The sequence below is a fragment of the Gastrolobium bilobum genome, unplaced genomic scaffold, assembly GCF_033153095.1.
Source record: "Gastrolobium bilobum isolate Gb01-03AN ecotype WA unplaced genomic scaffold, APGP_CSIRO_Gbil_v1 utg20487, whole genome shotgun sequence".
Classification (NCBI taxonomy): domain Eukaryota; kingdom Viridiplantae; phylum Streptophyta; class Magnoliopsida; order Fabales; family Fabaceae; genus Gastrolobium; species Gastrolobium bilobum.
Window position 1 is genome coordinate 229,858 of NW_026897768.1, and position 27,837 is coordinate 257,694.

A 27,837-nucleotide genomic window follows, 5' to 3' on the forward strand; every position below is an offset into this window, starting at 1 on the left:
TCGGGAAGAAACGTTTCGTTTGGATAATTCGGAGGGAAGCAACGGATAGGGACAGATGTATTTTTGGACAAAAAATTATTTTTATTTCACGCACGCACGAACCAAACTGAGCCGGCCGAAGGCGGCAGCGCGCGCGCGGTGGACCAAAGGCCACCTATCTCCTCTTCCTTTCACAAAATATGTAGTGTCCCAAAGGACAATTTAGGATTATAAGATGAGAGTTTATATACCCTCTTACTTCTTAATAATTGTCCAATACGTGACTTCATAAATTCTATACACCCTTTCAACATCTCTTTTTCCTTTTTTCCCTCAACCAACTTTTGATTTATAATCCATTGGATATATATACAAATTCCAACATATTTTGCATATAATCATAGTAGACTACTAGAGTCCAAGTGTCTCAATTTTGTGGAACTACATTTTGTCCCAGTCACATGCTTCAGCACTCTGCATAAGTTACTGCGAAGGACAAATAGGAAAAAACAAAACAAGAAATTAATTTCAACGCAAAATTTTAATATGTTGGATGAGGCTAAGTTATGATGTAATGTAAAAAAATATTTTAACTTAAAATTTAAGATATTGGGTGAGGTTTTATTAATAATTTTACATTTATCTATTATATTAATGTTATATATATTGTGACACCAAAGGAAAAAATAAAATAAAATAATAAAATCAAAGGGATAGTTATTCTATTTACTATTTTTTTTTATTTATCTCTGTCTACTACCCTCCAACACCATCAGATCAGAATCTGAAGAAGAGAGAAAAAGATAAATGTTAGTTAAGATGCTGATCCAATGATGTTGGAGAGTGATAGATAAAGGTAGGCATAAAAAATGATAGGTAGAATAATCTATCCCAAAATAAAATATGTACGGTCTCCACAATAAAAACATGTACAGTTGCCACTTAAAATATACTACAATAACACCGTTAAAATCACGTTTCGAATTTTAAAGAGCTGTAAGCAAATAAGCTTTTTAAGATTTAATAATTTAATTTTGCATACATTTCATATAAGAGAGTATTATATTTACAAATTTTTATTTACAAATTCTTATAAATTATATTATGTACTTCCAGAAGTACACTAGGTTATACTATATATTTTTCGAAGTATATAATATAATTTGTAAAAATTTATAAAAAATATTTGTAAAGAAATCTTTTCACTGTACTAAATATTAAAGTTAGCTGATCATTCACGTGGGTTGAATCGATAATATTAATGAAAGACATGACAATGCGAGATTGAAACATTTGCCATAGCTTTTAACATAAAAAAATGTATAATGATTCCAGCTGGTTGAGGTGAAATGCCATTAGCATCTTTGGATGGTACAGACTCAGAACTGGCAAAATCTTTCAAAAGCATCTCCATACAATCTTGGGGAAACAAACATTGATGCTTGGGCTATTCTATTGTGTAGTAACGTACTAACGTCCAAAGTTCATCATGGTTTGAGACACACCACAAGTGGGTATCGCATCATATTGGCCTTTCTATGCATCTTTTATTGCACTTACACCCCATCATTTTATATTTTTTAATTCATTATATAGGCATCTCATCTGGTTTGCCATTGTCATATTTTTTTTTTCTACACTCAAAAAAGTTTGGCATCTTGTAACATAAACCATTCTCCATTTAATGGTGTCACCAAGTCTCAAATTGGAAGCAAATCCATTCTCAGTAACTATCTGAAGAACCTATATGTCTAGCATGGAAGTGATGCCCTTTGATGAAGAGGGTGCAGGCTATGACAGAGCCAAGGAAGTGAAGGAATTTGAAGAGACCAAAGGTGGAGTGAAAGGACTATTAGACTCTGGTATTGTCAAGCTACCAAGGTTCCTTATACATCCACCAGAGTCTCTCCCAAGGTTATCATCTGGTGCTGGTGCTGCAGCCACTACTACAACTTCATGCTACCATGTTCCTGTGATAGATTTTTCAGGATATGAAAGGTGTCGCAGGTCAGAGATAATCAGTGAGATTCGTGAAGCATCAGAGACATGGGGCTTCTTTCAAATGGTAAATCATGGAGTTCCAGTTGTTGTTATGGATGACATGCTAAAGGTCATCAGAAAATTCCATGAGCAACCAAGGGAGGTGAAGAAGGAGTGGTATTCCCGTGATAATAAGGTACCGGTGAGGTATTTTTGCAACGGTGATCTCCTTGTAGCAAAAGCAGCAAATTGGAGAGACACCATAATCTTTGACTTCAAAGATGGTCCTCTGAATCCAGAGGCCTATCCCAAAGTATGCAGGTACTGTGAAAGTCTTACTGTTATGTGTAAGTGAGAGAGTTAATACAAAACCCTTTATGTGTTCACCAAACACCTCAAGTGTTTTTTTGAGTAGTTGGTTCACGATATGTTATTGTATATAAAACCATTCATCTGTTCAAGATTTTGAGATAGTTCATCCACAAAATTGGATATAAAAAAACTAAATTGTTGGATATAATACTCATGAAAGTTATTTTTTCCATGCAGGGAAGCAGTGAGCCAATACATTGAACATATTCTAAAACTAAGGGAGATATTATCACAACTACTGTCAGAGTCCTTGGGGCTCAAGAGTGACTATCTCACAAGCATAGAATGCATGAAAAGTGAAGCAATGTTGTGCCACTATTACCCAGCTTGTCCGGAACCAGACCTCACATTTGGTGCCACACAGCACTCAGACCCATCATCCCTGACAATTCTGCTGCAAGATACCATAGGAGGCCTCCAGGTTCTCCATCAAAACAAGTGGGTTGACATAAATCCCATGCATGGAGCATTGGTGGCAAACATTGGTGACTTCATGCAGGTAACATGGACTTTCTATATGCATAAACAAATGAGAATCTGAATTTCCAACACAAGAATCTTTCATGTTCTTTGTGGAGTAAGTGACAGGGTCAAGTATCTATAGCAATGGCATAAAGTAACTTATTCCATTTTGTCCTTTCTTTGTGTTATGTAGCTAATCACCAATGACAAGTTCAAAAGCGTTGAGCATCGAGTGCTAGCTGGACGAGTTGGGCCAAGGGCATCAGTTGCTTGCCATATTTATCCCAGTGCAAGCCATAAATATAGACCAATAGATGAGTTAACATCCAATGAAAACCCACCTAAATACAAGGAGACCCATATTAGTGATTATCTTGGTTACTATAGGTCCAAAGGGCTTGATGGCTCCAAAGCCCTACCTTACTTTAGGCTATAACATGTTGCTAATGGTATGTATAATGAGGTGCCTACACAACTTTCAGTTTGAGCCTCCTTGAGCACACTCAACAGGCCTTTGTAGTATGTTAAAAATAAAATAGGACCTTCACGCCTTTCCCATTAAGCACTGATCATGTGCTATATTTTAACTGATCATTATAATATATAGTGATTAAACTTGGTAAAGACTTGTGCAGTAAACATTATGCTTGGAATATAACAAGTAAAACAAAGTATTATGTTATTTTTGATATCAAGCATTTAAACAAATGACAATCCCGGAAACATTTCAACCTGAACACGAGAAAAAAAAAAAAAAAAGCAAGTCTTGACACACTATAAAGTCTCTTATGATAGATAAAGGTCCCAACAATTGTAAGGGTAGTTTCCTTTTCTTCAAGCTACTATTTGCTTTGTTGGGACAAGCGGGGAGGAGGGGAGGAAACATAACAAATTGAGCATATCATTTCAAAAATCGAGTTACAGCAGTCAATGCAGAAGCTTAGAAGTTTCCAAGAATCAAACAATTACTATGAAAACTTTGTGCCCTTGGATTGCAGTAATTGAACAAGCGGCCACAAGATATCCAACCTGTGTAAATTTCTGTTGTTTTGGCCCTGTGACAGACAATTCACTGATCAATATCAATCGCTTAATACTTAAATATAAAGAAAATTTTCTAGTTACAAACTGTTGCAAACTTCGAAGATGCCAAATAATTAGACTTTCAGTACATGGCTCTCATGGAATGTACATGGTTTATATGAAGTTGCTGTCAAATTCAAAGTAATTATCAAAGAGATAACTCTACTGAAGCTCAAAACTATCAATTAAGATATAAAAAACTTGCAAAAGTTACAACAGCTTCAATTACCATAGTTCTTACGTAAACATTATGAATCAGGTGGCTTCATATGTAAGGGCCATTCCATAGAATTGAGCAGTGTGTACAAAATGGAAAATTGCAACTAGAATTTTCTGTGGTCATAGAACACCTTTCTAGGTGAAATTTTAGAGTCATTGTGTCTCTTAAGTATCTAATCAGGAAACAATCATTAGAACTTTTCAACCTTCAATCATCATGATATACAATAGTTTTTACAACATATTTTAATTAACTACAGAACATGTGCAGTAATTCTACGTTATATCTTCAGTCCTACGAATAAGAAAACAATGTAGTAAGTTTGTTTAGCAGACATCAAAATCATTAACATCAACATCACCTGGGATCGCTGACAAAATAAACCCAAATGAAAAATATGAGGAAAAAAAAGGGGATAAAAAAAAAATACTAGAAATGAAAACAGCAATAAACAATTAGGAAGAAAGTAAGTTTGTTTAACAGAATAAGAAATAAATCTTACTTCTGATCCTACCTCGACCACAAAACATATACATGTCTTCTCACCATGATCTTCTGTTGTACCATTCAAAATTGTCAGACCCAAGCTTCTTATGGCTTCTGCTATCTCAAGAAAATGGCTGCATTCCTCACACAACATCTGCAGCATAAGTCATAATTAGCATAAATAGGACATAATCAGAGGCTGATGTTGAGTAAGGAGCACTATCTTTGAAGGGCCTCCAATCACTTGCCCACTAACCTCCATTTCTCATAGGAGTTTTTCTCTTGCTCTTGTATTCAAAAAAAATATAAAAAGGTTATAATTTTCAACTCCTACATACCTCAACAAGCATCTGCCCGTTCTTACTAAGATTCTCCACTAGTATTGAACGAACTTTTAGATGGCCTCCTACCTCCATTGCCCAACTTGAACCCTGTTGATAGCTAGAGGAACCAAGATTGTCTTTTTCCATGTGCTGCAACTGCACATTTGATATGGACCAAGTGGTATTAAACAGATGGAGATAATAATAATAATAATAAAAAGTTCATACTAAAAAATTGTTGCTAGTCTTCAAATCAACAGATTATCTGAAATGGGTCATTTGAAACAAAAAACTTGGTATCTTTAATAGCAATGAAAGAAGTAAAAATCTTAGGGACTTGTTAAGGTGTCCTCAATGGAAAATGTTAAGGAGAACTTAATGTCAATGTTTTCATTAAAATACATTTTCTTTTTGAGGAAAAATAAATGTAACTTAAAAAATCAATGCACAAATCAATACAAAAGTAAATAACGAATATTTTTTAAAATATTCAAAATTAATTTTAATTTATAAAACCAACGTTTTAGTATAAACACAATTGATTGTTTCTTAAAAAATAACAAAATATTATTATGGGAAGACATTCTTAATGTGTAATCCTGATCATGAAACCAGTTAATTTGTAGTTAACCGAAACCATCTAAGTAAGCATATCTTCAAGTTCAAATATCAATACCTATTACTTAATTAATCAGTAGTATAGTCAGTTAACATCTTTATAGCCCATGAACAAGAGGATGTAGACTTCTTAAATATCATTAAGCCTTACCTTTGTCTTTGTATCAGAAAATTTATTTAGCTTGTCAGCATGCTTAGTTATGCTCTGGAGAAAGAGCATGTGCTTTATTGTGCACTCCAGTAGTGAATCAATGCTGCACTGTTGAAGTTATCATAAAAATTTTAGCCATGTGAGTAGGAATTACAACCATCACAAAATCAAAACTTACTGAGACAAGATTTTAAAATATATATTACAGCAAGATACCTTTGCTCCATTTGGCACCAGTTCTCTCAACTCCTTGATACGGTCTTGGATCAATTGTCTGTCCCTTGGTCTAGGCCTACAACTTTCCCCAGGCCTAGCCCTCTTCTTGCTGTTCTTAGCTGGTTCAGAAGATCTCTCAAACTGTTCACTACATGAACTAGGACATGCAGAAGAAAAACCTTTGGAGGATAGCACACCACATATCCCTGATGAACTCAAACTATGGTGTTTATCCTCTCTGACATCAGAGGTCTGATCTATTGAATAGCCTTCTGAATTAATAGTGTGCACAGAGGCTTCAGGATTTCTTCTTGATGCCATTGCAGACTGCATTGATGTAGAAAAAGATAACTCGTTAACATTATCATTACTATGGCAAACATTAGCCAGCATGGCTTCCAAAAGATGCTCCGGACGAGATTCAGAAGTCAATTGGCTACAGCTAATCTCGTCTGACATCTCAACAGTTTTAACATCTTGATTTGCCTGTGCCGCCCAATCAAAATATTTACTCCCTTTCAGAAAACCTGGTCCAAGAGCTTCATGTAGCTCATAGCCAGCAGGGAACTTCAACGTGTACGAGGTATCCTTGTAACAAGGCTCAGTCTGAAGCTTTGACTTCTGAGTATCTTTTTGGGAGTTTGCATCTGAAGGTCTGGGCACATTCAACACCCCTATATGGTTGATATCTACATGATGTAACTTATCACTTTCACAAACAACTGCATCAAGAAAGTCTGAAGGGAAGTATGCAGATGTAGTTCCAACTTTTTCTGACGGACTTATTAAAGCATTGATGCTATTATTATCCATAGTCAAATTGTGTAGAAATGATGAGACACTTTTTTCTGATTCCAAACTTGTATCTTTCCAGCCACTATTGTTCCCTCCAAATTTCTGATGTTCCATGCTCATCATGTTTGACATCGGCTGAAGCAAAATGGAACTTCTGTCACTGTTAAATTCCGGCCCCTCATGCTTGGCCACATCAGCAGTCATTTTCTGATAAACAGCATGAGGTGGATAGTTCTTCCCAGAAAATTGAACGGGCATTAAAATATCCAGTGTTTCACTCGTCATGGTTTTCTCTGTATCATGTAAGCAAGTAGGCATAACTTCTGACGACAAAGTTTTCATGGATACATCCAGCTGAAAAAGAAAATGAAATCTAAACCTCATGATAATGTTCAACGCATCTGGATTAAAAATAATTATGTATAGCATCACTTGCTCTATTAGTGTGTGAAAAGATGTAAATGCCAATGGTCACACAACCCCTACCCCACTTATCACACAAGCACATTCAAGCAGAGTGAAGACACATACACAGAGAGAAGTGGAGGCAAAGGTTACCAGAGATGATGAATTCCTGACACTATTTTGTACGTGACTAGGAACATAGCCTATTGTGTAATCTTGAGTAGACAAAAAAAGACTTTTGATATGAGTTACAACCCCTATATCTTCAATAACCTGCTATCAGGGATGACAGAAGAGCAAATTATTAAATATTTCAATAATAAATGGACTTCCATACAAAAGGTTCAACATATATTTGGGAAATAGTCCACAACCCATCAACCATATCCAAACTAAATTTTAAAGAGAAAATTAAGCGCCAGACCTACAAACTTACGAAACACTAGCATGCAACATATTAGAATAGGTCATAAAACTAATTTGAAAAAAAAGAGAGCAATTAGGCATAAAGTCTGTAATCAAAACTAATAAGCTTTCTCCAGATTAAGCAATCAACTTTTCTGCCAATTTATGTACCAATTTTGATAACAAAGAAAACAAAAGGACTCCAAAAGCTGGGTATTCACTGTTATCTAAACTTTCTACCGGTTTGGTCAGCATTTCCCCAAGAATATTACCTACTTCAACATGTTTGTAAGCAAACACTTGCATAGATAATGTTTCATACTAGTAACATCAGGGTTATCATAGTGAAAATGTATCTGCAAAATCAGCACTAAAAAATGCCTTTTATTTTATGCCAAATATTATAGTTTTGGTGGCTAGTTTTGTAGATTAAAATTAATACACTGGCAGCCAAACATGGACTATTAAGTTCTCCTTGATTTCCCTAAGAGCTTTTCACAAAATGGAATATATATTTACCTATTCAGTATAGTTAAGACTTAGGATTGACAAGTATTTAACCAACATTTCAATCACCACCTAAGCAATTACTACAAGGCAAGTCACATTATCAGAAAAGTTATGTTATGATAGCAAAAAAGTGCAAATAAAGTTTAAAATGCTGAAAATAAAGAAGTAATGCAAAGCATTATAAGGGATAACGTATGCCTTCTAGAACCACATTCACCAGTAACATGGAATTTAACCAACACAAAAAAAGGAGAAGACTATAGTCATCTTACTTTATTTAAAGAGCCAAGCTGAACAACTCCAAGTGGGACTACCGCTACAACAACAATGGTCTACAATGCAAAGAAAAGCTCTGTTAATGAAAAAATTTTAAGAAAAAGAAGGGGGCATCCTAGTAGTAGTATCATAAAGGACCCCACTATGCACAAGGTCCTAGGAAGTTTCAGACCCATAGTTTGGGTCTATAGTAGTAGTCTTACCTTACATTTACCTAAGGTTGATTACATGAAGCAAACCTATGACCTTGGGGTCACATTACAATAACACCAATCATTGTGCCAAGGTTCCCCTTCGTTAATAAATAATCTTAATGCAAACAAATCATCTTCTAGAAGTGAACCATTAGTTTTCTAACAGAATACATCAGAAGTCCAGATTCCAGAACCTAAATTTTATCAACACCACGACTTTTTCTTCCTTCATTACTCTGCAACAATCCATCTATTATAACACAGAAAAATCTAAGTCCATATACTTTATTTTAACAAAATATAACTCTAATAAAGACTCTAATGTAGCATCAACTGGAGTACTTTTACGTGAAAAGATAATATTGTTACAAACTAATTGATACAATGCAGCATATATGACTAATCATAGTATTTAAATATCAGCATCTGATATAACTCTGGCATTTGGATCACCAAAGCATAATTCAATCTTCAACAGGGTAATACCAGACCATGCACATATTTTCATCTGAGTCTACAAGCTTCTGCAAATGCCCTACTAAGTAAAAAGTATATCCGAGTCTGTTAGAGTGAGTGAAATAGGAATAATGACCCAGGGTCCTTCAATGGCTAGATAATTCATCATATTAAGCCAATTACCGTATTAACCACAATTTTTCAAATGCATTGATCAAAGTAAATCATCCATTATCCTTAGTAATGTGAGGCAATTCCAATTTCTGGGTAAATATAGAAATTTCTCTCTAGCAGTTTTCATTGAGAGTGAATTTTGTAATTTAACAATTAACTTACCCTAATTCCAGCAGAAAACTGAGATTGCCACCCATCAGCAAACTGAAAATTAAACCAAAGAGGGAATGAAAAGAGATTGATTGGAAGATTAGTTATATAAACTATACATCATACACATCCAGTACCAATTAGAGACCTTCAAATCTTACAAAGAGGAGAGAACATTAGTGGCTAGAGGCAACATAGGAGAAGAAGGATTCTCACCTCAAAAGATGGGCCAGAACTTGTAACTTGAGTATCTGCACAGATCCATCTATGCTTTCCGGTAACAGCTACCTGTCCGACAATACTGTAAAAAGAGGGACATTAGGCTAAGAACTACATAAAAGAAAAATCTAATCCTAAATAGCATATATGGTCATTAGATTACTCATACCCTTCCCCTAACGAATATACATGATATGACATCTTTGCCACAGCTAACCGTAGAGGGTCATGCGAAAAATCCCCACTGCCAATCTGCTCCAAGGTCTTCTGGCAGCACTTATTTTTGAAAGAGTCATAATTATCAGGATGATCATAGTAAGCATCCTCCCATGTCAAGGTCCTGCAAGGAAATACCACCACCTAAAAAGTAATTAAGGGAACACATGGAATTTAACTCTTTGGGCTAAGTAAATGCAAAACCCCAAATCAATAGATGACTACTAAGTAATGTGTTATATGACCAACTACATTTAAGACAGAACAATAATATCACTAACAAACGCAAGCCTTAGCACATTGCTGGCACGCAACAACCACAGTAACATAAAGCACTCTGACTAGATAGAAAGATTATAATCCATCAAACAAGATGCTTTTAGAACACAGTAGTTTTCCTTTAAGCCAAAATAGAGAGTTACACATATGCCCTTTTTAGTTCAAAATAAAAAATTGGTTATTGTAATAAGTATAACATATATGCTTTAATCTAATCACCTACAAACCATTATAATGAAGAAATTCAGCATAAGCACGGAAATCACCAAACTTGGAAGAAGAAGAAAAAAAAAAACATAGAGGGTAGGGACGAAAAAATTTCATACTAAAAAGATGCAATTCATAAACAAAGCTAAAAAAGAAGGACAAGTAAAAATGAAAACATAAACCGTACATCCGAGCACAATGTTTGAGCTTCCAAAAGATGGCATACTTCCAATCAGTATCCAAACAAAGGCTTCTAAGTAGTTGGTGCAAGTTGGTACTCATCTTCTTCTTCTTCTTCTTCTTCACAAAATCAAAACATAAACACCCTGAAGAAAGGGTTGTTAACCACTCCTCCCAAATAAAAACCAACAACAACAACAACAAAAACCCTCCAATTCCCACAACACCACCGTTGCCTTAGCTTCCCCTATAAGACCCTCTTCCAGCCTGCTTCCTCCGCATCCCTGCTCGCCGTTTTAATGGCGGTCCAACCGTCTGCAATAGCAACCGATCCCTACCCATCACCACCATCTTCCACTTCAACCCAAGCTTCCAACTTTTCTTCTTCACAAGTTTCTCAAATGATTGACAATTGTTGCAAAACCAGAATCCACCAAACCCATGACACGAACGTTGCAAATTTTCATGAAACATGCAGGGAAGGGAAGCACCTCAGCTGTTCTAGCCTATATCCGAAGACATGGATGTTGCTAAAAGAATGAAACTGTGTGTGTCTGAGTGAATTTCTCTGAAAATAAAAATAAAAAATAAAAATAAAAAAAGGTGTCAACTGAGAAAAAGGGGTGTGCTGAAAATGGAAAAGAGACCACAAAGTTCAAAGCTTTATGAGAACTGAAACCATAAATTTCTAATCTTTGAGCTACATTTGTCGAAGAAAAGAAAAACTCACTGTTTTGCTTCTTTTTCTTTTTCACGGTTAGAGAGAGAGAGAGAGAGAAACAGTTTCTCTTTGTTGCTTGCTTTCAGAAGAGAGAGTGTGTGTTTTTGTCAATGGTGGAAATACAAAAGTGGAAGTGGGAGAAGAGTGTTTTATGTTGGAGTTAACATGCGCACTATGTTTCCTTATAGCTTATGGTGCGCATTTTAGCAAAGGGCAAAGGCATGATGGGCACATGCCCTTGAGAAGGAACAATAATGAAGGGTTATTAAGATCTTAACTTAAGCTTATATTTAAACTAAACAAGTAACAAGTAACAAGTAACAACTCTCCATGAAGACAAAACTTTGGGAAGGGGAAGAGAGAAAATAATGAAGATTTGGAACAATCCAACTAAGTTATGAGTACGCTTTATGGTGGTGTCTATTGATATGGCCAACAACATCATACCAAATTGAGGAAATGCATCCTTATCTTCCCCTCAAGATTTTCAATCCATTTTTTTTTTTTTTTTGAATCACTCCGTGAAGTTACTCGCTCTTAAGAATTAAGGTCCTTTTCAACAATGATCTTATTGCCCTAAAGTTGTGACACTCCCAACACCCCATTTTTCATCACTTCTAACTTTTCCAACTTTATACCTCATTATAATTAATATTCCTTCCGGATTCTAGGTCCTAATAATACGAATTTAATAAGGTTTCTTATTGGGCCAACCCATGTTTCATTGAATGGAAGCCATGCCTTATGATATCATATCATATCATGCATCGGTTTACCCGGGTGACTTCAATTTGATCCTGTTTCAAATGGAAAAGTCAAGCATGTCTATGATTTCATTGCATAAGTTTTATTCTAAGATGTTTCTTGTCCTACCACCACCTTAGAATATGTACGTTACCTTGTCCCGCACCAACTCAGCATCATTTTTGGAATCCCATCATTTGTTTTAACACTGCTATATTCGAGAGTGATTATTGCAATTGATTTTTAATCATTTTATCTTCTTTTTTATTACACCATTTTTGTAAGAGTAGTACTAGTAGATGTGCTGAATTTAGACATTAATTGTTCATAAAGGACAAAATACAAACTACGGTTAAAAGATAAGTGATCCCATTGTTCCACTTAACAATCAAATGCTGTTGCTTTGGTAATGTAAAGATTCAATCTGTCGAAAGTAGTTAACAACGCTTTACCTGGTTTCCTAGCAATATTAAGGCACAATCAAGCAACTTTGTGTTTTGTTGCTTAAACATCTCACTAGACACTTCAAGTTTCCTGAATTATCGATCACCGATCATAATAATGGCCCATCATCTATCATCCCAAATTTGACTGCAAGAGGATGGATGTTGCTGGTAATCAAATGGGTCTCTAGATATTGCTTCAAAATTTTATCTTGGTCAAAACCCACAAACAAAATAATTATATTGGTCTATAAAATATAGAACAAATGCAGATAAAAATAAAATGGATCATTACTATTATTCTTCAATCGCCGAATGAATAAAAACTCTGAACAGCTGTTATTATTATTACTTTGCAATAAATTTAATACTATTGTGATCAAAAAGCTTGCTCGGTTTATGGTCATTGGAAAAAAGTCAACTAGGCTATATGCATGAATACGCTAAGTTAGTGATAAGGAATGACTATTATCATGAATGCAAAGAGACAAACAACAATGATTTCTCTCGTGTTAATATTTTCCTAGTTTTTATCAAGAAATTGAGTTTTCTACTTTCCTCACATTCGGTATCCGGTAGTTAATTGCAACAATTAATCCGGATTTGAGCAGGATATTAACATACGACTGCAAAATTCTATCTGCCATATTTTAACATGGAGTAGGATTCTTTAATATCGGTATTAAATAAAAAGTTTGACACTTCATCTGAGGGTCATTAGATCAAAGCAAATCAATGATACCACATGTTTGTAAATCAAAGTCGTTAGTAGACAAGATCAATAACTTTCAGATGAAGTGTCAAATTTTTTTCCTTTGACACCCCTGCCCTTTTTAACATCACTACATACTCAAAATTCAAATTTCATATCATTGTTATGTTGTAAAAACTCTCCAACAATTGATAGTATTTTCCTCACTCTTTTGTTCAGTGAATTACATCATTGGTCCAATATTTGTGGATTTAACATATCAAGGTAATGTTGTGATAATATTTGTATTACGTTTTTAATTTGCATTTAGATTTCAAAGGTCACCTTTTATCATGTCTGTGATCTTCCTTTTTCTTGCTTTCCCTTTTTCTCCAAACATGTTTGGGAGCCAAAATAATCCCAAGGAGATCTTGTACCTGAGCTTTAATAACACGTAATTTAAGGATGAATCCTTAGCCTCCAAAGTCATGAGTAGTAGTTTGATCTACCCGCTTTCTCTCCTAGTCAATATTGATGGGCGTGAAAACAGAACACCCATATGAATCCCAATTTTAAATATGATGAATAAGTGACATTAGTGGCCACTACCTAAATGAATTATCTTATAGCTAGAAGTTAAGCAACCAGAAGATTTGTTTTTACTGAAACTTGCTTGGGAATCTACCAAGATAAATATCTTAATTAGTATCTAAGAACAGGCATAAGGAATCCAAAGATGATTACTAGCCTTAAACTCTTTTTAATTACCCTTTCTTCAATAATTTCATTTGCTGAAGTCACAATATTTACTGTCTTTGAGTGTAAAAAAAGAAACTGGTGTTCTTGTCAACTTGTTATTTACTATTAGAAAGAATTCAATTTGAATGTGTTATGATATAAAAAAAGTTTACATTATCATTTGATGATATATTATTATTATTATTAAATGACGTGACAGACATTGATATTAAATTTTATTAAAAAATTACATTTCTAATTTCAATAAGGAGTATCATTATCATATTTGCAAAATGTTGTAGTCCATTCCTCGACCACTTAATAATTAATGTTCTATGATGATAACTACAACTGTTAATATGGTCCAAAATCGAGTTGTCACTTTCGGCAAAGGTACATTTCAGGTAGAATAATAAAGTTACTGTTGATTTCTATTGGGGTATGCACAAAGCAGATATTGACCATATCCAACAGCATGAAATCTTAAATGATACCGTTGCTAGGAAAGTCAAGCATTATGCGTTTTAAAATTGATAAACTTTGTGCTAAAAAGGGTTATTCCTACCACCATGAAAGCTACAAATCCTTTTGTAACCACACGTAATTTTAGCAAGATAAAGGGCATACTCCAAAATGTGTCCTTCGAAGATAAGGTAGGTTTAGTGGCATTTATGATTTAGTAGAGCTCTTACCGATATTGTATACATAAATTCTTCTTTGTTTTGTTTTTATTTTTAATTTTATTTTGTTGATTTTGGGTACCTACTTCATTCTGTTCTAATTCTTATATATAAACAATTGTTTTAACCAAAAAATTTAAGTTATTAGATGAATATTCCATTAATAATTTTATATTATATTTTTTTTAAAACGTCTCCTCGTATAAGAGGATTTGAAGGATAGATAATACAAAAAATAAATTATTTATACTTGGATTGACTTCGTGACTACTTGATCACAAAATCTCTAATAACATGTAAATAATTATTTCAATCTAAAAGCTTAAATTATTAAATAAATGACACATTAATAATTTAATATTATATTTCTCTAATATTCACCATTTAAATTGAAATATTCAACAATGATCGTGAAAAATAATCTATATCGAGAACATCCAAAATATAAAACTTATATGAGATGAAAAGATTGATCTTTGACTATCACGAGTAATTCCTTTTTAATAAAATTCCGTGATTCACGAATCACGACCACATTTTCAGTGTTAAAGGAGTAGGTACTTAATATTTCTAACACTACTTTTCTAAAAAAAAAAAAAAAAAAAAACCTCATATTGAATGAAATAACCACAAAATAGGAATAGTATAAATATATTATTTTTTCATATTTAGCAAAAGATGTAGTACGAAAATATTGTGTGATTCGCAGCACTAGGTAACAACAACAACAATTGGAGGTTTGAAGAAAGCCACTAATCAAATCTTTCTTTTTTTTTGGTCAATCTAATCAAATCTTTTAAATCCTAGAGAATCTAATCTATTGGATTTAAATTAAATTAGTTAAGGAAGTCCACAGTTTTGAAGGGTTTGTAACCATTCAAAGGATTCTTAGTAGCTATCATCAAGACATATTAAAATAAAGAGAGAAAGGCATTGGTTTATAAGTGCATACACTTTGTTGTTAAGCAAAAATGAGATTTGTCTTCATCCTGAAGGGTAGCTTTCAACCAATAAAATGACAGTGTTGCCATCGCTTTTATAGGAGTGAAAATGGAAGGAATGAAGAGAGACGTAGAGTTAAACTGACCATTGATCCAAAGGCGATGCATAATATGATAAGCCTTTAATCTTTAATGTAAATAAGTTATTTATACTCCTAAAAAGATATTGTTTTGGATCGAAAGATTAAAAAATTATAATGATACAGACTGTTATATTATAATTACAAAAATATATTGATTTCGTCTCAAAATAACATTATCTTGGGCTCAATATAGATAATTTATCTACATTAATTGCAGGAAAAAAAAAAACGAACCCATGTAATAAATACGGAAATATTTAATATGGTCCAAGATCATTTATGATTCAGTGATCCGAATCAATGAAAAATAAGTATTTTCTGACTCGCTTACATGGAGGAGAGAGAAATTTTGTTTTTTTCTCCAAGTGACAGCTCCTCAATGGAAGGAGTAGGTGTGCGTGTGCCGGGACTACTATAAATACTCTCCATAAATACCAATTTTCAATCACTTTTTTCTCAACTTATTCATTAAACAAAAACACTACAAGATGGCTTACACTCTGATGTATATCAAACTTTCTTCTTGCTGATGAAGTGAAAAAGTTGAATATACAAGAATAGTCACTTCACAATTAGATTTTCCTTCAAAGCAGGGAAACTATCTTCTGTACCAAACCAAAGGAATGGAAGATTAGAGGGACAACTGCTATATACTTTTGACCCTCTTCCTTCATGTGGGGACATGACATGATTATTGACAAAAAAATTATACCTTATAAAGTCATTGGTGTTGTATCTAAGTCCAATTTTCTTCCTATTTTGGATGCTGGGTTCGTTATCCTTATTGCTTGGACAAAACTTACAAGTCACAAGGATCATCAGCTTGATTCTGAAACATTGCTTATCACTTTGTTAATTCAGTGGATGTGAGTCAGTGAACTGTTCATTGAGAGGATCAAGTTCTTGTTCTGTCGTTAAACTATTCAACATTCTTAGCCGTATGTAATCATGTAAATGGGAAAATTTTGAAGACTCTACAGCAAACTTTTCCAAGCACTAGCCGCAAAGATAGGATATGGAGATTCAGCTTGTGATTATTTTTTTTTGCTAGCTTTGAGAATCAATAGTGAAGTTCATTGAATCTTACCAACCCAAAAAAAAAAAGTAAGTGGCGCTGCTGAATGCAAAATTGTAAAAAATATTGCTGAATATAAAAGCAGTGGTTTGTTTTTTTTAGGCCAAGTTGCCCAATTATTCTCTAATTGAACAAACTAGCATCCTTCAATTTATGTATGTACACATGTTGAAGACAAAAGATGATGATGTTATTGAAGCTTGTATCGCTCAAGTGGTGGCACTCTGGCATGAGTATCTGCTACGTAAGTACTAAGGAAGTCTTTGAATTCAAAAGATTTGTAAAGAGAAGGAACACAGTCACCAACAACAAGTGCTTTTGCAGGCTCAATATGGCAATTGTGGGATGGAAGGATGAAGCAACCAACTGTTGTTCGTGCAAGTCCTTTGCTTGTCACCACTCTGTGATCAGCGCTCATCAACTTCCCATTGCTGATAATCTACAATCATATCAATGAACCAGTAATTTGAGATTCAATCCAAGAATAACTCACCAAGTTGCTATACAATATAATGAACACTTAGAAACATAAGAAAAAAAGTGAACAGAAATAAAAAATCACTCTCCGTTAAATCTGAAGGAAAATAATAATATAAAAGATACTCAACCTAAAATTGGGTAAGGATTGATTGAAGAAATTTCTATTACCGAACCTATGGATGAAATTGTTTTAAGGATTGTTAAACTATATTTTTTTTAAAAGTAAACTTGAGAATTGATGTTTGGTACAAGTTTTTAAAAATATTTCTGGAAATTATTGATTTCTAATGAAGTGACATTCTCATACAATATTCCATTTTTATATGAGGTAAGGTGGGGTATGTTATTTTCCAATCATATAGCAGTGTAACTGAATGCGGGTCAATGTGGATCTGCATGATAAAAAAGTAGCAGTGTACCAGTTTAACCTGGTTTCTATAGTTAAGTGTATGTGTCTAGCACTTAGAACTCATCCTCACCACACAAACCGACTTTAAACTAAGATAATTGCACACAAACAGCCTATCAATTTGAGCCATCTATTTTTCGCTTAACTCTTTTGCATGTGAACTTGTTAGAGGGTAAGCGGTTGTTTTTCTTTTAGATGAAGTATCTCAATGTAACGGTTGAGCAGTTACTTTGAAGTATGTGTCGGGAACTCGGTTCTCTCAAGCTCGGCTAAGGAGCCTTTGTGCGGAAGTCAATCAACAAGATCCTGATCTCGGATCTCGGCAATACCTCGGCCTGAACTTCACCAGGTCAGGCAGCGCAGCGGAAAAATCAAAAACGAAAAATCACAAAATAGGAGAGAGAGAGAGAAGAAGAACACAACCAGATTTAACGTGAGAAAACCTTCTTCAATGAAGAAGTAAAAACCCACGGGACCTAGTCCAGATCAAAAATTCATTATGAAAATAATGGTTACAACGAATCAAATACACTAATGTGGTGGCTAACTCAACCTCTCCAACAATGGTGATAATCAAACTACCCTAGAGATGTTTCACTCAAACTCTCTCTAGAGATCTCTCAAATGCAAAGCATAAACTTTGCTCAAACAATCAAATAATTTTTCTCTCAAATTTGTTTTCTCAAAATCTGACCTGGCCTCCACCCTCAACTAATGAGTATATATAGGGGAGGTGGAAATTAGGGTTAGGGTTTTTAGGAAACCCCTCAAATGGGCTTGGGCTTAGCATTGAAGGAGGAAGCCCAACAAATCTCCCCCTCCGACTTCAATGCGTCGGCTTCAGCATCAACCCGGCTCCTTCACAACAGTCTTCAAATTTTCTTGCTGGAACCGGCTTTGTCATCATGTCGAACCAATTTTGGTCAATGTGTACCTTGACGAGTTCGAGCTCACCACCTTCCACCACATCCCGGATCCAGTGATACCTCACATCAATATGCTTAGCGCGGGAGTGATAGGTTGAATTCTTCGCAAGATGGATTGCGCTATGATTGTCACAACCCAGCTCGTACTTGTCTTGATCATGGCTGAGTTCCATAAGGAACTTCTTCATCCACAACACTTCTTTGCTTGCCTCAGTAGCGGCAATGTACTCAGCCTCAGTTGTCGATAATGCAACACATTTCTGAAGTCTTGATTGCCAAGAGACAGCTCCTCCGGCAAATCTCATCAAATATCCTGTAGTCGACTTCCTCGAGTCGGCGTCTCCCCTCAAATCAGAATCTGAGTAGCCTTGCAACTCGGCTTTGCCTTCTCCAAATCGGAGACATAAGTCGGTCGTACCTCGGAGGTACTTGAAGATCCGCTTCACTGCTTCCCAGTGTTCTTTGCCGGGTTTGACAAATACCGGCTTACCATTCCAACAGCATACACCAAGTCGGGTCTAGTGCAAACCATTGCATACATCAAGCTTCCGACGAGAGATTGGTACGGGACCTTCATCATTTCATCTTTGTCTTCATCAGATCTCGGACATTGCTTCTGATTCAGCTTTATGTGTCCGGCTAGGGGGGTGCTCACTGTTTTGGCTTTGTCCATGCTAAATCTCTTCAAAATCTTCTCAATATATTTCTCTTGACTCAGCCACAGTAGCTTCTTTTGTCTATCTCGGATGATCTTGATTCCGAGAATCTGCTTTGCAGGGCCAAGGTCCTTCATTGCAAATGACGAGCACAACGCCTTTTTCAGGGCGACTATCCTCGATTTGTCTTTCCCTACAATAAGCATGTCGTCAACATATAACAACAAGATCATAAAGTCTCCTGCCTCATACCTCTTCACAAATATGCAGTGGTCGGCTTCAGTCTTCTCAAACTTATGATCAATCATGAATGATTCAAATTTCTTGTATCACTGCTGAGGTGCTTGCTTCAAGCCATAGAGGCTCTTCTTCAATCGACATACCAAGTCTTCTTGGTCTGGAGCTTGGAATCCTTCAGGTTGCTCCATATATATTTCTTCTTCTAAATCACCGTGAAGAAATGTCGTCTTCACGTCCATTTGTTCTACCTCGAGGTCCATCGAAGCCGCCATGACTAACACGGTTCGGACCGAGGTCATTTTCACCACAGGAGAAAAAATCTCCTCAAAATCAACTCCTTTCTTTTGATTGCAGCCTTTCACTACAATTCAGGCTTTGTATCTCGGCTTTTGCCCGTTTTCTTCATTCTTAATCTTGTAGACCCATTTATTTTTCAGAGCTCGTCTTCCTTCTGGCAATTCGGTCAGCTCATAAGTCTGATTCTCGTGCAGAGACTTCATCTCGTCTTGCATTGCCTTTTCCCATTCTTCTTTCTCTGAGCTCGTCACAGCCTCATCATAACTCTGAGGCTCACCGTCTTCAGCAACAACGATGTATTCATCAGATGGTATCTTGTAGAGGGTCTTCTTTCTCGAGTTGGATATCTCGGCTGTTCTTCAGCTTGAGAACCCGGTTCATCATTCTCATCCCGGATCTCATCATCAACTCGGACCTCAGTGTCTTGGTCATCTTCAGCTTGTTGTTGATCGTCAATTTCTTCATTCTCTTGATTTTCTCCCCCTGCTTCAGCTCGGACAGAAGGGATGGGTTCTTCACGTCTGACAGTAACCCGGACTTTGGGCTTCGAGATGTCATGAATGTTCTCATGCTCATGAAAGATCACATCTCGGCTTCTCACGATCTTCTTATTGATTGGATCCCAAAGTCGAAACCCGAACTCACATCTCGGCGAACCAAGATAAATGCATTTTTTAGTCTTTGCATCAAGTTTGGCCCTTTCATCTTTAGGGATATGCACGAAAGCTCGGCATCCAAACACCTTCAATTGATTATAGGCCGCTTTCCGACCTGTCCAGACTTCTTCTGGGATTTCTCCTTCAAGTGGCCGTGATGGTGAGAGGTTGATCAAGTCAACAGCTGTTTTGACGGCTTCTCCCCAGAATGATTTCGGCAATCCGGCATTGGATAACATGCTTCGGACCTTCTCTTCAATAGTTCTGTTCATCCGCTCAGCCAGTCCATTCAACTGTGGAGTCTTGAGGGGCGTCTTCTCAAGTCGGATCCCGGCCGCTCTGCAGTATGCATCGAAAGGGCCGCAATACTCACCACCATTATCAGATCGGACCACCTTCAATTTCTTGTCAGTCTCCCTTTCAACCATAGCATGGAATTCTTTAAAGGATTGGAGTACCTGGTCTTTAGACTTCAACAAATATACCCACACTTTACGGGAATGGTCATCAATAAATGAAACAAAGTACTGAGCTCCTCCAAGGGATCTTTCCAACATGGAGCAGACATCAGTATGGACGAGGTCAAGAATATACCTGCGTCGTCTTGGTTGATCCGGTCTCACAAAAGAAACTCGGTGCTGCTTTCCAGCTAGGCAATGCGTGCAACTCTCCAACGCTTGGCCTTTCAACCCGGTCAGTAATCCTTTCTTGTTCAGGATCTGTAACCCTTTCTCGCTCATATGGCCGAGGCGCTTGTGCCATAGCTCCAAGCTAGGTTCATCTCGAACAGAATTGGCTTCTCCGCCATTGATCTTTCCTTGCATCACGTACAAGGAGACTTCTTTCTTACCTCGGGCCACGACCAAGTTTCCCTTGGCCAGCTTCCATCTAACACTACCGAAGTAGTTCACTAACCCGGCATCATCAAGTTTGCCTACCGAGATTAGGTTCAAACGCATGTCAGGAACATGCCTCACATCCTTCAACACAAGTCGGCACCTGACATCCGTGGTCATAGTTACATCACCGACACCAACAATCTTGCTGGTCACTTGATTTCCTATCTTCACGACTCCAAAATAACCACCTCGATAAGAGGAGAAAAAACCTTTGTGTGGAGTAACGTGGAAGGAGGCACCGGAGTCAACAATCCAGGTGCAGTCATCATACGCAACATTCAAATAATTATCCTCACCTAGGAGGAATATATCGGCATCAGGGTTTGCAGCCACCGCAGTGGTGCTCTTGTCTTCCCTCTTCTTGGGAATAATCTGATCCGGCTTCACAGAGTCGTTCTTCTCATCATTTTGTAGGGTCCAGCAGTCTGACTTCTTATGGCATGTCTTTCCACAGTAAAAGCACTTCAACTCATATTTCGGCTTTGACCGACCTCTGGACTTGTCTCGTCTGTCACGACCTCTACCCCGGCTTTTGCTTCTACCCCGGGAGTCGGATTTTCCTTTGTTCTTAGCAACGTTGGCCTCAGACCTACTCGAAGTACCTCGTTCTCTTCTCCTGGATTCTTCGCCCAGGAGGTTGTCTATCATGACATCCATCTTCAATTTTCCATCTGGAGTCGAGTTATTCAGGGTCACCACCAGAGTATCCCAGCTTTCTGGCAGCGAGCTCAACAGCAGCAATGCCTGCAATTCTTCATCAATTTTCATATCAGCCTTTGACAACTGATTCACAATACTTTTGTAGGTGTTCAGGTGTTCAATCATGCTCATGTCGTCCTTGTATTCAAGCTTAACAAGTCGGCGAACCAGGTGTGCGTTGTTCCTGGGAGTCTTCTGTATCATGGACTCCAGCTTCGTCCACAACTCATACGCGTTCGTGAATTCGGACACGTGCTCAAAGAGGCTTTTATCAATATATTTCCTGATCGTGGCTACCGCCTTCCGACTCAGGATTTCCCACTCCTTATCAGTTTTGCCTGCCGGTCTCTCATCAAGGATAATGGGCTCATGTAAATCTTTGCAGTAGAGATGATCTTCCATCATCGGTCTCCAATAAGTGAAGTTGTCTGCGGTCAACTTGAACATATCTCCACCATGAGTTATGCCACTGGTCTCCATCTCGTCTCCCTCAGAACCCGTCGAACTCGGGCTCTGATACCACTGTTGGGAACTCGGTTCCCTCAAGCTCGGCTAAGCAGCCTTTGTGCGGAAGTCAATCAACAAGATCCTGATCTCGGATCTCGGCAATACCTCGGCCTGAACTTCACCAGGTCAAGCAACGCAGCAGAAAAATCAAAAACGAAAAATCACAAAATAGGAGAGAGAGAGAGAGAGAGAGAGAGAAGAAGAACACAACCAGATTTAACGTGGGAAAACCTTCTTCAATGAAGAAGTAAAAACCCACGGGACCTAGTCCAGATCAAAAATCCACTATGAAAATAATGGTTACAACGAATCAAATACACCAATGTGGTGGTTAACTCAACCTCTCCAACATTGGTGATAATCAAACTACCCTAGAGATGTTTCACTCAAACTCTCTCTAGAGATCTCTCAAATGCAAAGCATAAAACTTTGCTCAAACAATCAAATAATTTTTCTCTCAAATTTGTTTTCTCAAAATCTGACCTAGCCTCCACCCTCAACTAATGAGTATATATAGAGGAGGTGGAAATTAGGGTTAGGGTTTTTAGGAAACCCCTCAAATGGGCCTGGGCTTAGCATTGAAGGAGGAAGCCCAACAGTATGAACTATGAAGAATGTAAAAGGGCATGTTTGGTAGCGAGAAATCTAGTATATTATAGGAGTAAGTACAGTGAATTTATAGGAGCATGCTACGTCAGTATTAGAAAAAGAAAAATAATAACTTCTGTATTTTACGTTATGTACTACCGGTAATACATAATGTAAATACACCGTTTCATCGTGATTGGTGCGCTTGTGGCACAGAAGAAGCGCTCGTTTGGTAGGGAATTTTTTTGAGATTCTCGGAAAAGTGATAGTGATAATCCTATTTACCCACGTTTGATATAAGTTTTCTGATTTTTTTTCTTCAGAAATATGATTTTCACGCGATTTTGTTTTGTGTACAATTTTTCTTCCAAAATGCCACCCAAAAATACCACCAAAAGAGTGGTACTCTTGGAATCCTAGGTATTGGAAAAAATTTACACTTTTTTTGGGACAAAATTTTAGTAATATTTTGGCTTACCAAACAGCTTTTTAGTAACATTACAGAAAAGTGACTTTCCCACCATATTCCTTAGAATCATGATTTTTGGACACGAAAAAATTTATCCTCTTCCAAACTTCCCTTTACGGAGGTGTCTGGTATGAGAGAAAAAAAAAATTTACCCGAGAATCATGATTTCTGGCAATATGGTAGGAATTTTTTTCTGGGAATGTTGGGTTATTTTTCTGATGCTATGTTTGGTTGATTGTAAAATATTGTTGGGAATGTTGCATAGAATTATAAAAATACCCATTTGTTTGAATACATCATCTGTTTAATCGTTTCCCAATCCAGACCAATTTCATCCAACAATTTGCTTTATCGTTTCCCAAGGGGTGGGAAAAAAATTACACCATAGGTCAGAGGGTATTTTTCTTTGGGAAAGTATAGTATTAAAATAAATGATGAAAAAAAAGTAGCTGAGAATATTTTCAAAATATGCATATCAAATATTGACAATTTTTTTCCCACCCCCAATTCTCGTGAATCCACGCAAAATCTGCGTACTAAAAGCAGAGTGACAGTACTATTTTTATAATATTTAACAATGTTGTGAAAACCGGACCGGCCGGGTCGATCCGAAATCTAGTAAACTGGTCATCTGACCGGTCCTGTTATCACATTGGATCGGTCAAGTATCAGACCCGGTACGACCCGATCGGTTTTGGTAAAAAACCGGCGACCCGGTCCGGGTTTTTTAAAAAATATTTTAAAAAAAAAGTTTTCCAAAAAAAAATCATGATTGACATATTTGAGTGATCTGTTACTTATTTACTTACATAAGTTATGTACCTACAATCTTAATATTATTTCAGTTATGCACTATGCAGAGAATTTTGATTTGATAGTTAGAGATGTCATTTACCGAACCTGAAACACCAATATAACAAGCATTATGTGTTTGTTTGATCCTTTATTGGACAATAATGTATAATTTGTTATTTTTTATATTAAAATATTTAGAATTTGTATTATTTTTTTCAGTTATTTGAGTATATTTATAAATTTTTTAATATAAATTATAGATTTATATATAATCACCGGGTCATGCGGTTCAACCAGTGACCTAGTACCTCGATCGAATCATTGACCGAACCGGTTTTAATAACATTGATATTTAGATTAGTTAGTTGCTTTATAGATTTTTATAGTTTTATTATTTTTTTAAGGGAGATTATTTTCTCTTGAAAAATCATCTCCTGTTGTCTCATATTATTTTAATTTTTTTAAGTTTTTTTTTTAATTGATAGGACCCATCATAGGAATATTTTTATGACATAAAGAGGAAAAACTTTCTGCAACATAAAAAAAATATTTCGTCGTTTTTTAAATAAGTTCATATAGTTTAAAGATTTATTATGAGATCTTAAAATTTTAAATAAATATATAAGACTCTTCCAAATTCCAATCATTATTAAACTATTAACACAGTAATCTATTCCGATCCAGCACTAAGGCATGGTTTGGTACCAGGATAAGAATAAGAATAAAAAAAAGCTCATAGATAAGTTCTTATAAGTAAAAGTGTATTGAATCAAATCGAATTCATAAATTTTGTAATCTTATGTTTACCCCCAAACCAAACTAAACAGAACCTTAGAAGATAAAATTGGACTTTGATGGAATGATATATTCAATTAGAAGGACATAAATTATGCAACACAATTGACTTTAGTTATATGGTAAATGTTGACTAACATTTTTCTCTAAAATTATGCAAACTAATTTTATGGGAAAGAGAGTAGATGACAAAATTGAGGAATAGGAATAGGGATGAACCTGCAACATGTGTCCAATATTAACCACTAGTGCATTGGGAAGAGGCTCAACTGCAAACCATTGTCCATCCTTCCAGACTTGCAGCCCATTCATTTCACCTTGAAAAAGAAGAGTTATGAGAAAAACATCACCATGTTTAGGCAAACCCAAAGTTAAACTTGGGTCTGGACAAGGTGGGTAATGATTTATAGCCATTAATTGAACACTGCTAAGTTCATTATTGAAATATCCAGATTCAAGTCCCAATCCTTTGCAAATCATATCCAAAAGCTGCAAACTGAGCTTCCTCACTTTCACTGAATAGCTCCCCATCACATCCCTGCCCAACCAAGCAACCAATTAATATTTAGAATCATTTTTGCTAGAATCAAATTCTTCACAACTAAAAGGTTCTGCACACATGTACTAATAAGATATAATATTGAAAATTTCATGGACTCATTGCATGAACCTGTACATACTGATATCTAGTTGGCTTATTAGGCCAGTTTTGGATGTGTTCCTGTAAAGGATGACAAGGATGCTTTAGAGAATCTCTCCAGTAGTGTACATCCTCATTAGCATAGTCAATGCTTGTATATAATCGACAACCTTGCTTAGGGTCCTCTGAGTATAACCTTGCCTTGTCCTCAATAGGTAATTCAAAGAACTCCTTGGCTACTTGCGTTGCATCATCCAATAGCTTATTGGGAATGCCATGATTCACCAACTGCGTTTTGTTTTCAATTCATGAATATTTGAACAATATGAGATTTAGTCAAATATAAAGCAAAAACTATTGGGTAAAACTAAAAGTGGCAAACCGAAGCAGTAGTAAAATTGTTCCTTCGTGACTGAAAGATCATGAGTTCGAATCCAGGAAACAGTCTCTTTGCAATTATGCAAGAGTAAGGCTGCGAACAAAGATTTCCTTCACTCTACACTCGCTAGTCGGGTTTAACGGAGAGTGAAAATAAAGTAAAAACTAAACAACACTAAGATTGTTCCTTGTGATAAGATGTAGGGGAGCCTTGTGCATTTGGGTTCACACTTTTATAATGCAAAAGCTAAATACATGCTCCAATTGGATGGGACTAAAAATAACAATCAATTTACTTGAATTTCAACAAGTAGGGGTTAAGAGTAAATGCTGGACCTGAAAGAATCCAAATTCTTGGCTAGCCTTCATAATTTGCTGAGTTAGAGTTGAATTATCATGACATAATTCTCCACCTAGATCAATTACTGGTACCATGTTGCAGAGAGGAGCTTCTTTCCCAGGTCTGCTTTCTGGTGGTAGTATGTAAGACTCTGGAACATATTGCAAGTTGCATCTGCTAGAGATGAGCTTCTCCATGCTATTTTGATTGATATTAGGGAATGGTAACTACCATAAACAGATTATAGCTTAGTTGACTTCATTAAGCATATTCCAAACTTTATGCCGTAAACCATTTTCCTTTTTTGATTAAATACTAATAGCAATGCTCAATAAAATATAATAAATGCAAATAATGACAATCAATGTTAGTTAGTATAAGCAATTGTGAAGAATGAATTTGCCGCATCACATCACATGGAGTCCTAAGATAACGCCAAATCACTTCTGCTTGAGAACAGAACGAATATGTTTTCCTTCCCGCAAGCGATATACTGGGTGTTGTGTGTCTTTAGTTTTTATCAACTTTTATAATTTTTGTATTCTTTGTATTTTTTAAAAAAAATACAAAATAAATTAACTTAGATATAAGCTAATTCAGTAAATTATGGTAGCTTGATTGGCGCCAAAGAACTGAGCAGGTAAAGTTGAGAGAATGTATTCAATCCTTCTCAGTATTATCTTTAGGAGAGGTTTAAAACCTTAATTCCGAGATTCGCCACGAATCGGACTAGTCGCAAACCATGAACCGATTGGAATATCTCGAAAAAAATATATAAGCTAAATCATCAAGTTTTATAAAATATAGGATAAATTTATATTACGCAAGTTATTCAATCATGTTTTATATAATTCTTAATGCTTACATTATCAAGATAATAATGTTACAAATAATATAAAAATAAAATGCTACTAGTGAATACAAAGACATGTTAGAATATTGTCTTAGGTTGAACATCTTATAATTCAAGTCACATTTTCTAATCATAAGGCAATACCAGCAAATCTGAACTTAAAAGAGTGTCCCAATTGTTGGAACAATCAACACCACCCTTGTGGCAACCTATTTTGAGAATCCAATCTAGGAAGCCATCTTCTTTTCCTTGAACTCCAACCCAAAACATTAGTCTTCATTTTTCGCAGAAACAGAAGCTTCAACAGAATTCATCTTTCCTCTGTTACATTTCTTGGAACTATGTTCATGATTGGATTTGGATTCTTCAGCTGGAAAATGTTGGGTTTTTCTCTTTCACTAAAGCCCAATAGGACCTAGTGTGCAAGAATAGCACAAGAAACCTAAAATTCATTCAGCTTGGGGCTAAGGTTTCTTGAAACCCATATATATTCTACACTTATAGTCATCAGTCTATCTAGTCTTCACGAGGCTGACGTAAAGTCATTTCTCTAAAAGTGAGAGGGTGCCCACACATTTCCTATTTCCTCTTGAGACATAGTCTGGAAGATCTGCCATTGTCCAGCTTCAAGGAGGTTATTCGCGCTGCGGTGCTGAGGTGAGCAGTTCGTGAAGAGAA

The 27,837-nt window shown here is 36.0% G+C and overlaps 3 protein-coding genes across 3 annotated transcripts; 1 reads left to right on the forward strand and 2 right to left on the reverse strand.

The window, feature by feature from the left end:
• The first annotated feature begins 1,731 nt into the window (after nt 1-1,731).
• Nucleotides 1,732-3,253, forward strand: LOC133310094 (1-aminocyclopropane-1-carboxylate oxidase homolog 1-like). Its single transcript, XM_061510982.1, has 3 exons — nt 1,732-2,280; nt 2,509-2,830; nt 2,987-3,253. Exons 1-3 carry the CDS (start codon nt 1,736-1,738, stop codon nt 3,227-3,229), a joined length of 1,110 nt encoding a protein of 369 aa, XP_061366966.1. The 5' UTR covers nt 1,732-1,735; the 3' UTR covers nt 3,230-3,253.
• A 191-nt stretch (nt 3,254-3,444) lies between these two features.
• LOC133310088 (transcription factor EMB1444-like) lies at nt 3,445-11,187 on the reverse strand. Its single transcript, XM_061510977.1, has 12 exons — nt 11,087-11,187; nt 10,364-10,924; nt 9,644-9,814; nt 9,472-9,556; nt 9,268-9,309; nt 8,278-8,337; nt 7,217-7,366; nt 5,891-7,039; nt 5,675-5,782; nt 4,921-5,061; nt 4,611-4,736; nt 3,445-3,848 (listed from the first exon to the last, which is right to left on the reverse strand). The coding sequence occupies exons 2-12, from the start codon at nt 10,456-10,458 to the stop codon at nt 3,762-3,764; spliced, it is 2,214 nt and encodes a 737-aa protein (XP_061366961.1). The 5' UTR covers nt 10,459-10,924; nt 11,087-11,187; the 3' UTR covers nt 3,445-3,761.
• A 5,535-nt stretch (nt 11,188-16,722) lies between these two features.
• On the reverse strand, nt 16,723-26,503 carry LOC133310078 (hyoscyamine 6-dioxygenase-like). Its single transcript, XM_061510966.1, has 4 exons — nt 26,303-26,503; nt 25,629-25,876; nt 25,168-25,486; nt 16,723-16,971 (listed from the first exon to the last, which is right to left on the reverse strand). The coding sequence occupies exons 1-4, from the start codon at nt 26,501-26,503 to the stop codon at nt 16,723-16,725; spliced, it is 1,017 nt and encodes a 338-aa protein (XP_061366950.1).
• Nucleotides 26,504-27,837: the final 1,334 nt, after the last annotated feature.